Genomic DNA, 14546 nt, shown 5'->3' on the forward strand with positions numbered 1-14546 from the left:
AACGTGGCTGGGTCTTTCAGCATGACAATGATCCCAAACACACCGCCCGGGCAACGAAGGAGTGGCTTCGTAAGAAGCATTTCAAGGTCCTGGAGTGGCCTAGCCAGTCTCCAGATCTCAACCCCATAGAAAACCCTTGGAGGGAGTTGAAAGTCCGTGTTGCCCAGCGAACAGCCCCAAAACATCACTGCTCTAGAGGAGATCTGCATGGAGGAATGGGCCAAAATACCAGCAACAGTGTGTGAAAACCTTGTGAAGACTTACAGAAAACAAAGAGTATATAACAAAGTATTGAGATGAACTTTTGTTATTGACCAAATACTTATTTTCCACCATAATTTGCAAATAAATTATTTAAAAATCAAACAATGTGATTTTCTGGATTTATTTTTTTTCTCATTCTGTCTCTCATAGTTGAGGTATACCTATGATTAAAATAACAGGCCTCTCTCATCTTTTTAAGTGGGAAAACTTGCACAATTGGTGGCTGACTAAATACTTTTTTTGCCCCACTGTGTATATATACGTATGTATATTTTTAATGCATAATTGACCTTCAGCAAAGAAAAACACTGACTCGGTAGGCAGAATAACGGTTGTAATCATCACAACACAGACAGTGAACAAGACACCTTGACGTATTTAAACTGTTATTTTTAATGACATTGTACAAAGGATGAATATAGAGTAAAGGCAAATCACATTTAGATTTTTCACCTGATCTGATATACTATACAGAGTTACCCTGCAACCCTTTTGTCAACATATTACAATTCTAAAATAAAATTAGTTTTTAACTGTTTCTAAATATCTAACAGCAGCTTGTCAAGCATGGTCAGCATACAAAGGATTAAGGGAAGCTTTTCCAGTCCACAGCTGCATTTGTTTTCTTATTTATGGGTCATTTATCGTGTGTGTGTGTGTGTGTGTGTGTGTGTGTGTGTGTGTGTGTGTGTGTGTGTGTTCCAAATGCTGTAAAGAAAGGCATGGAATATCTACAGGTTCTAGGCGAGGGGCGTGGTGTCTCTTTTAGCCCTCTCACCGCTGTGTAGACGCACATACAGAGCAATACCCTCTGGCTTTCAATAAAGCTCTTTAAAGTTAAAATAATAATACTTAAAAAAACACAAACAAATTGGCACAGATAGACTTCTGTGAACATCTTTGGCAAATAAAATAAATCAGAAACCTGACCTATACTCCCATGTGGCTTTCATTTCAGAGAAGGATGTATAACAGGAGTCTTTGAGATAGCTTTAGCTGCAACAATAGCAAACAGTCCATCTCCATGTGATGACATCAGTCTGTGATGAAGTGAACAAACGTGAGCGGAAACACTCCTCTCCGAGTCGGGTCTCCTTCAATATGGCCGACCTGAGGAAACAACGATAACACATGATGTGACAGATACAGTACATACTGTGCATAAAGTCACCCCCCTCTGGGTATTTATTATATATTTTTTTAAAGGCGTGATACCTACCCACCACTCATGGTCCTCCTCTCCATCCACCACGATCACCTCTCCCTCTGAAAAGGTCAGCTCGTCTGGGTTGTCTGCTGAGCACTTGTAAATGGCTTTGACCCTCTGGGGGCGTTGCTTCTGAGGTATCAAAAGGAAAAAAGTGACAGATAAAGACGATAACTATATGAAAGTTGATTTGGGTGGAAGTGTCTGCTTAACAACTACATACTGTAAATGTAAATATGAACATGTCACAGTTCTATTAACCTAACCATACCCATAAACACAGTTATACAGTATGTCATTTTGTGTATTAATACACACTACAAAAACACTAGGGAAAAAAATAAAAACAACATTTAGAATTATAAATTATACGACAATGGTGGACGAAAATGTATTTGACAAACTTTGTTAAAACAAGAAAAAAATTGTGATACAAAAAATCGTATAAAACAAAAAAACAGTCCACTGTTCACTACAACATAAAAAAAAATCTTTCTTTGTAAAGAATTCACTGGAAATAATTTCTACATAATTTGAGGAATATTTCACCAATCTAGCTGAATAACATATCAACACAATTTTAGGTTGTTTAAATTATCTTAAAAAAAAGGCTTAAGATACATTTTTATTAATGCCGTGGTCAAAGAGAACAACGTGGGATAAAGTTTAGCTGATCTTTATGTAGATTTGTAATAATCCGTATGAACACAAATGTCATCAAAATTACATTTATTCTATGAATTATACACAAATATTTCTTTATTGAAAAATAAAACATAACATTCATAATGATTGTGGTAGAAGCTGTTGGCCTGATGCTGATCACTAACTGAAAGAGAGACTTTACCTCTGGTGGTTCGGGGGGGGGGGGGGGGGGTTTACTGTGGACTTACTGGGCAATTGGTTCTGGGTTTGGGTGTTGGTGGCGGAGTACGGTCCGAGTTCTGCGGAGATTTGGGCTGAACCAGTGCCTTGGCTGCACACATTAAAAAGACAACTAACATCAGTCAACTGTGTCTTAATAATAAGAAATAATAGGACAGTGATTATTTGACGTGAGTGTATGTGTGCCAACTTGTAAATCTGTGTGCCCGCCTGCGTGTGTGTGTGTGTGTTTTTGTGTGTGTGTGTGTTGACCTGAGCCCGTTCTCATAGGTGGTCTTTGAGGGGTGGTTTTATTTGGCCTGAAATGACAGAACAACAAATATTTAGACAAGTTTAGATTGACAGAAAAAAAACTTTTTGTTGTCTACAACATTGTATCTATCTATTGTACAGTATCTATTAGTAATCAATGCAACACATTTTAAAAACCATAAAGCAAAAAAATACCAACTTTGAACATAATATTGTATTTTTAATATATACTACTACTTCTAAATCCAGACTCAAAAGGTTTATATTTTCCACTGTTTTTCAGTGAACAATCATCCGGTACGGAAAAGTTCCATATGGAGTCCGTTCCCACATAGATGACTGGTACGCGGATACATTACATAATGCCCGTGTGAGAGGTGTCTAATATCACACGGGAAACAGGAAACAGAATCGTTTTTTAGACCAGCGCTTCGCTCCCAGTCTCCCCGCCCCGCGGACCTCTCTCCGCTGACTGAGTGGGGACAGAGCCCCTGTCCGCAGACGTAATAACCCAAAACCCAATGTTGAATCAGTGTGATCGTTTTCAACCCGTCCTACACTCTCTGCCCCCGGAGAATGAACTTTTCCACCGGTTCTCCCTCTCCCTGTCCGCTCTCTCCCTCCAGCTGCGCTCCACGCAGTGGTGCAGCCAGTGCAGGCAAGCAAAGAGCTTGGGCCTGATGCAAAGAGCTTGGGCCTGACTACACAGTTGCTTCGCACCCCTAACTGTAAAAGACATCTCTTGGGTCTGAGTGGCATTTTAAGAAGAAGAGGAATAGAGTTTAAGAATATAAAGACCCGTCTCCATAGAGTGTTTAACGTGTTTCAGTTTCTCATCTTTGAAGAGGAGCGCCACAGTTCAGATCAGACTCACCATTTTTCAGAATGTTTTTTTCCTTCCCGAAAACAAATCTTTTTTTTTTTTTATATTTGTACGAAATTAATATTCGTAAAAACCCACTATTTGTGCTTTATTTGGATTTGGCTCCACCTCTACTCTACAGAAATGTTACTGCTTTAATTTCCACACACCTCCATTCACAGCCGTACCAGCATTTTGCCAGAAATTATACTAGGTCGAGAGTGAGGACATTTTATGGAATGACTTTTACGGAACATCAGGACCGGCTCCCTTTTCCACATAATGCCAATACGGAACATTGCCAGTAGATTTAGGGCTTTCAGTGCAAGTGGAATGTTAAGTTTGCAAGCCTATACCACAATGCATTGCGAGATACAAGTTTATATGCATTGTCGTCATCAACCCAAAAAGTGCTGAAAGGATGTGGTGCAGTTCTATGATGATGCGGACGTAGTAAATCCAAAAAGCCATACGCAGTACACGGTTTGGGATGCAGCATCGGTATGTACCTGGTGGCCGATTTGGGGCAAATGGGTCCTGGGGGCCGAGCGGTGGGCTGGTGGCTAGGCACCGCGGGGGGAAGTGGGGAGGGCCTGTGTACCGGTATGGCAGGTGGTAGAGGGGGGATGGGGGGTGCCATGGGTAGCGCTCCGTGAGGAGGGGGGAGCGGAGGCAGGGGGGTGTTTCTGGCAGAAAGCGTCTTAGACTCCAGCATGCTGGTCCGCTTGCTGTTGGGAGGAAGAGGGGGAGGAGGGGGGACAGTTGGGGGGAGCACTGTGGGAGAGGGCAGAAGTACTTTACTCAAAAGGAATATTTACTTTTAAAACATCTCTCATATATTACTTTTCTCTGGTAATGGCAGCATTCAACAGAAAAGACAGTTTATAGAAAGGGTTTCCAAACTGGGGACCTACGGCCAAATTGTTATATATTCAGAAAACCATAATACATGCCTAACACTCACCATACATAGAGCTGTTCCTCTCGGGGATGTGAGCATTGTGGGGGTCGGAGGAGGACCGCTGCCTCCCCACTGTTTCCATGGCAACAGGCTTGCTGTGTCCCGGACCTGCATGAGGAGCGAGTCAAAGTTTTATATTTCCATTTAAAAACAGCATCTTCGACTCCACCATCCTCTAGCGCTGCAACAGCCAGAGGACAGAACATAATAGGAGTATTGTTCCTCAAAACGACTATATAACCAGAATATAAGGCCTTCGAATGATTTAAAGGAGAAAGAAATGTAAAATGAAATCATTTTTTAAATATTTAAAGTATCGACCCCTCACGGGAGCAGCCGAGAGAAGAAGAAGAAGAAGAAAATATTTATACTTTTTTGTTTGTTTTATGCAAACGAGAAAAAATGACTGACCTTTAGTGGGATTTCTAGGAGGCAGGGAGGGGTTGGGTATCGTTGGAGGTCCGTGCGGGGAAGGACTGAGGTCCAGCATGGTCCCGTAGGTTTCGTTGCAGATCATGCTGGGGACATGAGACCTCTGCTTGTCCCGAACACGCGAGGCGGCGTCCCGGGCCAGCGAGGCCGGGTTGGGTTGGCCCGGTGCGCTGCCTGGCACAAAGCAACTCACGGGGCGCTCCTCCCTCTTTTGAGGGATGGGCTGCAAATTTTTTAATAACATTTTTTTTTTTTTATAAAATAATTTGTGAGATTTATGATTCTGCATGCACTGCAGCTTTAATTTGCCCTAAAATACTTCCTGCTCAAAGGTCAAATCTCTCATACAGTAACATTAATGAACATTTTATGAATTAACCGATTAACAGCTAATAAATTAATCAACAGCTACTGTCAAATACAATATTGCTCACCTTGTCTTCCATCTCGTCATCGCTCTCGTCTATGTCGTCGTTCTGGAGTCTCCATTCATACTCAACATGCACGTGGACGTTAAACTTTCCTGTCTGGGCCTGAGTCAGCTGGCGCGCGCGCACGCATGCACACACATTCACACACGCACACGCGCGCGCACACACACACACACACACACACACACACACACACACACACACACACACACACACACACACACACACACACACACACACACACACACACACACACACACACACACACACACACACACACACACACACACACACACTTTTTACTGACCAGGTTTGTCCAGTATCATCGGGTCTAGTTCAGTTAAAATTAACATTCATTTAATTTAGAATGGAATAAACTATAAATGAAAGAATACCCCCCCATCCACGACGGGTGGATGGGGGGGTAGAGCAGCACACGGACAGAGCACACGGACAAAGCTCATTCTCTTGCGCATACAGAGAGGATAATGTGGATGTATGCGTGCAACAGCGAGGAAGCAGATGGAGGCTTTGGATGTGGTGCCGCACGTGGTGTGGATGTTGTGGTTGAGGCTCCAGGTGCATTGCTAAAATGATATTATAAAAAGTGTTTTTTAATAATTGCTATATAGAGCTGCCAGCATTGCGAGTGAGACTCACGCATCATCAATAACTTCATACGCTCACACGCCACATTTCTCACGCTGAAGAATACCAAATTAAGTCAAATTATAAATTTTTTTTATTCTACGTATATATTTCCTCACTCGTGCTCACTTGGTGCCTGTCAGTATTAGTGTGGTGAACGGGAGATCCTTTCCGCACGCATGTTATGTGAACGCCCACCTGCAACTTCCTAGTTGGAATGACATAAAGTGATTTGTTTACCGCGATCCGGCGTGACGATTTGACGGTTTCAATTCTTCTTCTCAGTGTTTTTTATTGTAGATGTATTAATTGTAATTGAATGAAACCCAAATAGCGACTGTCACTCTCGGACACTGCCCCCCCAGGCAACAACGACGATAATATCATGTATCGCAATATTTAGGTGGGACTGCATCGCAATATAAAATTTGGGATATTGCTGAAGCCTACTGTGCGCTGCCTTGAAACCACTGGAAGCCCAACATGTCTTACCAGGTCCTCACACTCTCGGTGGCGAAGACGTTTGGCGATGTCCAGTGCTGTCTCTCCCGCTTCATTGGCTGCACAGACAGACATTATATAATCCTGGAGTGACTGCAGATTTATATAACTTCACACAATGGTGAGAGGCTTTCATGAAGTGGGATAGTTAGCATTGTTATGACACAATTTTATAAAACCATTGCTACGTATGCTTGTTAGTTAAGTGCCGGGGAATAAACGCATATTTTCTTTTCATGACACTATGAAACCATGTAGGATGGGCGTCGTCACGTCCAGTAAAGTGTGTAAAGTGGACATACCGATGGAAGCGGAGGCCTTCCCTCGTAGCAGCAGCTTCAGACATTCACTGTTGTTCGTAAGGCAGCAGTAGTGAAGCGCCGTGCTCCCCTTGGACGTCTGCTTATCCAGGTTCCCACTGCAACACACAAACATAAGATCTTCTTCTTCATACTCAAGTTCAAGTAATTTCCTTTTTCGTATTACAGTTGACCTTCATCTGGAACAGAGTAGCCATTGAACAGATGAATTGAAGTGCCACTGTTAAAAGCTATACTGACCGTCTACATAGCTTCCCAATGAAACCAGCAACCAGGTGGTTACCAGTAAACCACTGTTTTGTACTCACCCGTTTTGGGCCAGAAAGTCAACAATGTGGAGAGAGTTTCTGTCCACCATCCTGACAGCCAGGTGGAGCGCTGCCTCTCCTGGCTCCTAACAGAGCACACACACACAATGTAAAAAATACACACACACACACACACACACACACACACACACACACACACACACACACACACACACACACACACACACACACACACACACACACACACACAAATGATATATAAAATTTGCTGCAAACCACCTGCCATAACTGCACTGCATACCCCCAGTGCTAAACTATACTGTGCAGGTAAGAATGCGGTTGACTGATGGAGAAGGAAACCCCCAAATGTTGTCATACATGTTCGCTGGGCTGGGGGATGGTCTCCATGAGGTCGACGCCCTCGGCGTAGATCTGGATGAGGGACAGGATGTCTCTGGTTCTGACTGACTCGGACAGGACCTGCAGCCTGGACGCAGCATCCGGGCACCTCCTCTGGACGAAGCGCCGCTCTGTGTACTTGGCCGTGATGTAGTCCTTCCTGGTCTGCCTGAGGGGTAGAGACATGGAGAGGCGGAGCATGATGAGGTGGGACCCACATGGTTTACAAGGCAAGACTCCTGGCCAAGGAGTTGGGTGGAACACAATCTCTTTGCGGTAAATAGCACAGACAAACATAATGTATTAATCAGACATTTGTATTTTGCATATAATCGGAGACATATAAATACTTTGATTTGATTGGCTCTGGAAATCAAATCTTTTATAACATTCCTGTGATTTCTTCAAGATTGTATGGAATATTGTTAAAATACTTAGACTGTGTAACTATTATCAAAATTGAAAATGTTGATGTGTGTGTGTGTGTGTGTGTGTGTGTGTGGCTCACATGTCACTGGAGGGGATTGGTTTGGTCACACCCTGCACTGACAGCTCTGCTTCCATGATGTCATTGAAGTTTGCGTTGCCCACATTCTTGGCCAGCTGCAGGATTCCAGAAACTGTTTAATAAGTCGTGTGAACCGCTCATGTTGTGCTTTATGACAGGGTAGGGTACAATCTGCTAGAAGAACTCTAATGACAACTTAATGTGTTGTAAGCGTTCTAATTTCTGTATCAGTATTTCTATTTGAGATAGAACACGATTTAAACCATCACATTTAGAATTTTAGAATTTGTATTACAAGGATATTGCAATTTCACTAAATGGATACAAATGTTTATGAATATCACCACGCGAATGTCATCCAACGATTCATGGCCACACTTCTTGTCTAGAGTGATACAAACGGTGACTCCAAAATAACAGTCCATCTACACTCTCTGCATCTGTTTAAACAAATAAATTGTAATTTATACAAAATAAACTGGTATGAAGGCTAACTAGTAGCATAATTAGATTAGAATGCCCTTCATTGATCTCATTTTATGTTCAATAACAATTTCAAAATATAAAAAATAAATGAAATCTTTTGATTTGACCAGCCTTGGAAGAATATGAACAGCCCAAACTGTCAACTATTGAATCAAGTTTGAATCAATAGACTGTCAATGCCTTCGAAATCCAGAAAATCCGCTGGACTCCAGAGTCCATTCTCTAGAACTGCAACCCTGCTGTGTACAACTACAGTGCAGTGTAGAGCTGTGGATCTGGACAATAGTAGACAAGCTAGTTCTGCTGTCCAGCAATATTCCAACGTACCAGGAGCTCTGAGGTTCCCAGGACATCCAGGTCAAGGGACTGGATCCTGGAGTAGTGGACTCCCATCTCCCTGTGGATCCCCGAGCACTCGATGCAGATCAGAACCCCCAGGTTGGTGGACAGCCAGGTTGGACCTGAGAGGACCCGCAAATAGAGACACTTCAGCCTGGCAGCCACCATGTTTTATTTTTTAAATGTATTTCAATGATAATAATATTTTTATCATTATTATTATTATTATTATTATTATTATTATTATTATTATTATTATTATATATTTGTTATTATTATTATTATTATTATTATTATTATTATTAATAATAATAATAATAATAATAATAATAAATAATTTATTATTTTTTTGTTGAAAGAAAAGCAAATATATGTAACAATGGTAGGTTTTTTTTTTGTTTATTAATGCTTACAAAAAAGAGAGCTACTGTATATTCTAACAAAATTGATTGTCATGCTATTACATGATTAACATGCAGATTTCCCTTTAATATTGAAATGTATTTTGGTGTGCTAACTTTTTGACATTTCCTTCCAGGAACTTGTCTGACTGGCAAAACGGCTCGGTTCTTCTTGTAGGCGAGACCAGCGGCTGCCTCAGGCGCCATCCCGAGAGGGGCACAGAGAGGGAGTGATCTTGGCACATTTTGAGTACCCGTCTCCCTCTCTGACGGTAACTGACAATACAAACGCTAGTGATGTGCGTGCCAGCAAGGGGTTCCCCGCGATCAGCACGCCCAAACAGTGTTTTTATTTTAGGTGTAGGTTATAGGTTATTATGTAGGTCTTTTACGTCGCCTTATGGAACAAAACACCTGCGTATGGAGCAGTATGGAACCAAACCGTGTATAACAGGGACACTTTGTGTCTGTGACTCTTTCCCCGATCACCTCCTCTCCATGAGTTATGCGCAGAAAATAATCTCTAAATAAAGACTACGAGTCGTGCCCCATTCCACTGTCCCCACACTGTTTTTAGTTGTTTTATTTGGAGGAATGGGGCGCGGCGATCGGGGCACACAGAGAGCCACGTTCAAGTCCGTTTCCTGACCATTCACACATAATATGTGACCCACTGTGTACTTTAGGGTAATTTGGTGGCATTTGACTTTTTTCCCCGCATCATTTGAAAGTGAAGAATCAGAGCTTCAAAACAATGTGTCACTTGTGCAAATCAAGCAAATATTTTTACGGCTATGGCTTGTTAATGGCAAGGGGGTGGCAAACTCTGATTCTGAGATAATCACCTTCAAAGTTTTCCCCACACACTTGGCTTCATTCAGCCAGCTCCTAGAATGCAAATGGTTGGAGGACCAACAGAGCATAGCTAGTTGTCACATGGCTACTTAACACCCTGCTGAATGGGGACTTGACACCCTGCTGAATGGGGCAATCTCTGCATTGTTCTTGTGTTTTGAGAGAATGTTGAACAGCGTTATCGACACATAACATATTTTGTTTTTAAAAAAGCTTTTATTTAACAGTAAGAATAAACATGTTTTATAAAAGTGGAATTATTTAGGAGTTTAAAAGTGTGGACAACACAACAAAATGTAGAGTCTATCAATAATACGAGTCTCTGAAAATCATCCTCGGTGTGTCATTTTATATATAAATGTGCGTATGCCAAATATCTTCTAAGTTCTTGGAGTTATTATGTTGGCTAACCTCAACCCTACCCCAGCTACACTTTAAGAGCCTGTTTGGGGTCTCCTCTGGTGGTTCTTGAAATTATTCCGTTTCATCGTCACATTCAGGTTGAAATCCACTGTTTGAAATGTTCTCCAAGTCCGGGATAATATCAGATTCACCTTAACTGTTGTTCTCTGCGTCGCTGTCAGAGAACAGACTATCATCGCAGAAAATTAAGTCCAGTATGCGCTGCTTACACTGACTTGGATCTATCGTACTGGTCAGATTGATGTCCGCGATTTAGACCTTCCTCCACCCGATTCTCCTAATCTATAACAACACGGAGATGAAAGTTTTCACAGACAAGTGAAACCGAAGGAGCCTTGTCTTGTTTATGGAAGTGATGTCAGCATTGCTTTTTCGATGGTACACGTTGGTACACGCCCCCTCCACAATGATGTCTCTGTGTGTGTAAAAGTAGTACGATTTAAAGGTTGAACTTTATCAAAACGGTTTTACATTGTGACTTCAAATCACATGGAATATGGAGGAATGATCTTCTCCTGGACGGGCACTATAAAGGAGATGATCGATCGGCGTTGTTCAGCGTCTCAGTAAGTGAACTGTGTTTCCCAATGAAATCTAACGGGAATATTTAACTCCACGGTTCAACATTTTTCTACTATTTATAGATCAAAGTCGGTTTTTGAAAATACGTTGAGAGATAAAAAAACAAAACACAAAGGAACACGAATCTGGACAGATCTAATTTTCCTTCATGAACTGTTTTTTCAACTTATTTGGCTGCTCCTGGCGATTTTAGAAATGTGCGAGATAGCGGGTTTTGCTGCGGTGGGTCACATATATTAAAGATTCTCCTTATTTATAATTCCACATGGAAATGTTAGTCCTGTGCATTTTGTAAGATGTGTTTTATCCTGTTATTGTAATTTACACTAACTGACAAAAAATAAAATACAATTTAAAAAAATGTATTCAACTCCTGGACTTTCAGGGAGCAGCCCTACAAGACAAACTCACATTGCATTTATTTTCATTGGAGCTCATATAAAATAACAAGATTTCAGTAAAGCCCACAGTTTAAGCAAGCTTCAAACTACACTACTGGAACAGTAATATTCTTTTATCATAACTTATTTATTATGAGAACGTTTATTGTTTTGTTTTTTTTACTTGTTTGTAATTAATTGTATTCTGATTTGTTTGTTATGCTGAATGGGTGGTAAAATCATGAGATTTTATGACAATTCAGTAAGTGTACAGGAAGATGTTATTGCCTGCTGCGCATTGCTGCCTGTCACACCTCCTCCGGTGCCCATGGGTCAGCTGCAGGGTCATCAGCCAGAAACCACCATTCACCAACGTTTCGCTCCATTAATTCTGGAACATCTCCTGGTGGCGGAGCAGTGACAGGGACGTCTCCCTGTCACCCCCTGCAGCTGATAGTTGTTCTCCCCTGCGGCTGTTGTCGGGGGTTAGGTGTTCTTTCCCCAACACCTATCCTTCCTCCTCAGCCAGAGCCAAAAGCTCCCTTTCTCAGCCTCCTCTGCCAATTCCAATTTACGAATCAAGTATTGCAAATAAAACTTGAAATAACACATAACTACCTATTCAGAGTCGGAGAGCCTGGCATTAAAGATTAGGACATAAACATTTGGGGTGACAACTCAACCGGTAGAATATCAATTATGTGAGTTTCCATCTTTTGCAACATTTCTTACATTGGTTTAAAATTTACGTTAAATTTGGATGGAAACATGAGAATGTGGAATCTAACAATTTAACACAAAGATCACAATATCCTCATATAACTGTGATAAGGCCATGATATACCATAACAATTGTGATAGCTCGAGATTTTAGTATGTAGGTATGTACAGTATGTCACTCTGGTATATGCGGTACGTGCCCTGAAAACTCCCACAATGCATCTGTGACGGTTGTTTGGTGTTGCTACTCACTGGGCGCTCCACAGTCGCAGCAGGCGTCGTTTCCACTCATCCTCTTCACTTCGCCCACAATGGCCTTGGTCAGCTCCTGCACAATGTTGTTCTCCCCTTCATCCTGATCACCCTTAAATGCCTTGTTCAGAGCCTCTTCCTTACTGTTCTGCAGCACCGAGATCCACCTGGAACACACATGCGCTGGATTACACTGGATTGGATGAGATTACACTAGATTACATTTAGATTACAATACACTGGAAACCATTTAGATTACATGACACTGGATTATATTAGATCCGGTATGATTACACTAGATTAGATTGATTTTATTAGACGCATTAGATGAGATTAGACTATCAGATTTGAATAGATTAGATTAGACTGGATTAGATTATATTAGATTAGGCTGGACTGTAGAGCTGCACAATTAATCGTATTTTAATCACGATATTGATACTGGCCTTCACAAATAAATAATCATGGCCAGGGATGATTTTGGACGAATGTTTTCCGCTATCTGCGCCATTTCAGTGCCCGTTTCAAAAAAGATATTGGACTAATGATATCACAGCGCAAAGTTTTTCAGAGTAGGCTGTTTTTTTTTTGCAAAAAAACTGTAAATGTGATGTAACTGACCTTCTTGCGTGGGAATTTTTATTTGGTTCCATTCTTTTTTTTTTGTAAAATGTAATTTATTTATAGCCTTAAGAAGACTGAATTCATGTGAAGTAAGTCCTATTTTGATTTAAAGATTTGTAAATTTGAGCTTAAATTCTGTTCACAAAATGGATGAATAATCGTGACAAATAATCGCAATCATAATATTGAGCAAAATAATTATCATTATCATTTTAGCCCTAATCGTGCAGCCCTACAGGTTAACGTAGGTTAATTAGGTTGGATCAGATTAGGGTGGATTTGATTCGATTAGGTTACATTAAAGTAGGTTGAATCAAATGATGTTAGATTAAAGTTGATTAAATTAGTTTACGCCATAATAGGATAAATTTAAGAGATTAAATTGATTAAAATAGTTAATTATTGTAGGATCCACAGAATAGTAATGGTATATTGGATTAGATGGCATGGATGATATTAGATGGATTATATAGATTAGATATATATTTGTTGAAGGTAAATTAAATTAGATTTGATTAGGGTGAATTTGACTAGATTACAGAAAACAAGTTTAATTAAATTAAATTAAATTATATTAAATTATATTACACTTACACTTGGCACTCAGCTTCATCCTCAGTCTGGAAGTGGTACGTCCTGTCATCTGCCCAGGGGGAAAGAAGCAAATCAGACAAATTTAAAGATATAAAGATAATATTGCAGTCCTAGACATCATTATATTACCCATAACCCTTTCAGGGGAAAGGTTCAAAATCCCGAAGCAGTCCACAAATCAAAAAATGTGTATTTACAGAATGGCACGCTAACTAAACTAGTATTCCATGTCGCCAAGCTCACGTGAGAACAGATCGAAGCTCTTCTTCTCGTCTGGATTCCTCTTCACTTGGCACGTCAGGAGGTTGAGTTTGGCTGGAGGTCTGTTGGCCTGCGAGAAAAGGGTGGAAGTCACGTTTTAAATCGATTTAAGTCAAATCATTATCAATGGTAAACCTGTGTTACATGCAAAAGGTCTCCTTAACAAAAATAAATATATGTATGTATTGTATTTATTTATGTATAATGTAAATACAACCAGACAAAATGTTTATGTCGACATTAACACCTCATACATTGAAATTCAAGATTATTTAATGACTTTTAAGAACTAATGTTTGTGAAACTGAACTCTGAAATAACTAACTGAAGACATTTTAGGGCCCTACTGAGACCCTGTGTGTTGAAGTGTTGGCAACAGAAGGGGTGAAAGATCAATTCGGTTGAACCTTGAGCGAAGCAACGCCTGGTTTGACTATTTCACGTTGCTGAGTTCACGCGTCCTTCTTGGAAAACAACAGCGCAGTAAGCACGGAGAGAGTCACTGCTTGTGTGGGCCGCTTAAAAGGCAGCGCAAAAGCTGGATCCCGGGATCCAATCGAGAAGTTCAAGTTCAAGAGATTATTTGTCGCATACATATACACACGGTCATACATATATGCAGTGAAATGTCATGACACCCGGTAATTACGGTAAGTTGATTTCTGTAAAAACCCAGCAGGACAACTCAGA

General features: G+C 40.8%; 1 protein-coding gene across 1 annotated transcript in view; it reads right to left on the minus strand.

Moving 5' to 3' along the window:
• Positions 1 to 633: 633 nt before the first annotated feature.
• asap2b (ArfGAP with SH3 domain, ankyrin repeat and PH domain 2b) overlaps positions 634 to 14546 on the minus strand; it is a 34815-nt gene continuing 20902 nt past the window's right edge. The window contains exons 12-28 of the mRNA XM_080021332.1: positions 13839 to 13926; positions 13596 to 13644; positions 12378 to 12544; positions 8753 to 8886; positions 7940 to 8034; positions 7411 to 7600; positions 7072 to 7157; positions 6746 to 6861; positions 6435 to 6502; positions 5298 to 5405; positions 4843 to 5086; positions 4435 to 4539; positions 3980 to 4244; positions 2609 to 2655; positions 2365 to 2447; positions 1484 to 1603; positions 634 to 1374 (exon numbers count right to left, since the gene is read on the minus strand). Coding sequence (XP_079877458.1) covers positions 1300 to 1374; positions 1484 to 1603; positions 2365 to 2447; positions 2609 to 2655; positions 3980 to 4244; positions 4435 to 4539; positions 4843 to 5086; positions 5298 to 5405; positions 6435 to 6502; positions 6746 to 6861; positions 7072 to 7157; positions 7411 to 7600; positions 7940 to 8034; positions 8753 to 8886; positions 12378 to 12544; positions 13596 to 13644; positions 13839 to 13926 — 2040 coding nt within the window. The 3' untranslated portion in view covers positions 634 to 1299. The remainder of the gene's footprint in view (positions 1375 to 1483; positions 1604 to 2364; positions 2448 to 2608; positions 2656 to 3979; positions 4245 to 4434; positions 4540 to 4842; positions 5087 to 5297; positions 5406 to 6434; positions 6503 to 6745; positions 6862 to 7071; positions 7158 to 7410; positions 7601 to 7939; positions 8035 to 8752; positions 8887 to 12377; positions 12545 to 13595; positions 13645 to 13838; positions 13927 to 14546) is intronic.

The sequence above is a fragment of the Zeus faber genome (genome assembly GCF_960531495.2).
Source record: "Zeus faber genome assembly, chromosome: 2".
Lineage (NCBI taxonomy): Eukaryota > Metazoa > Chordata > Actinopteri > Zeiformes > Zeidae > Zeus > Zeus faber.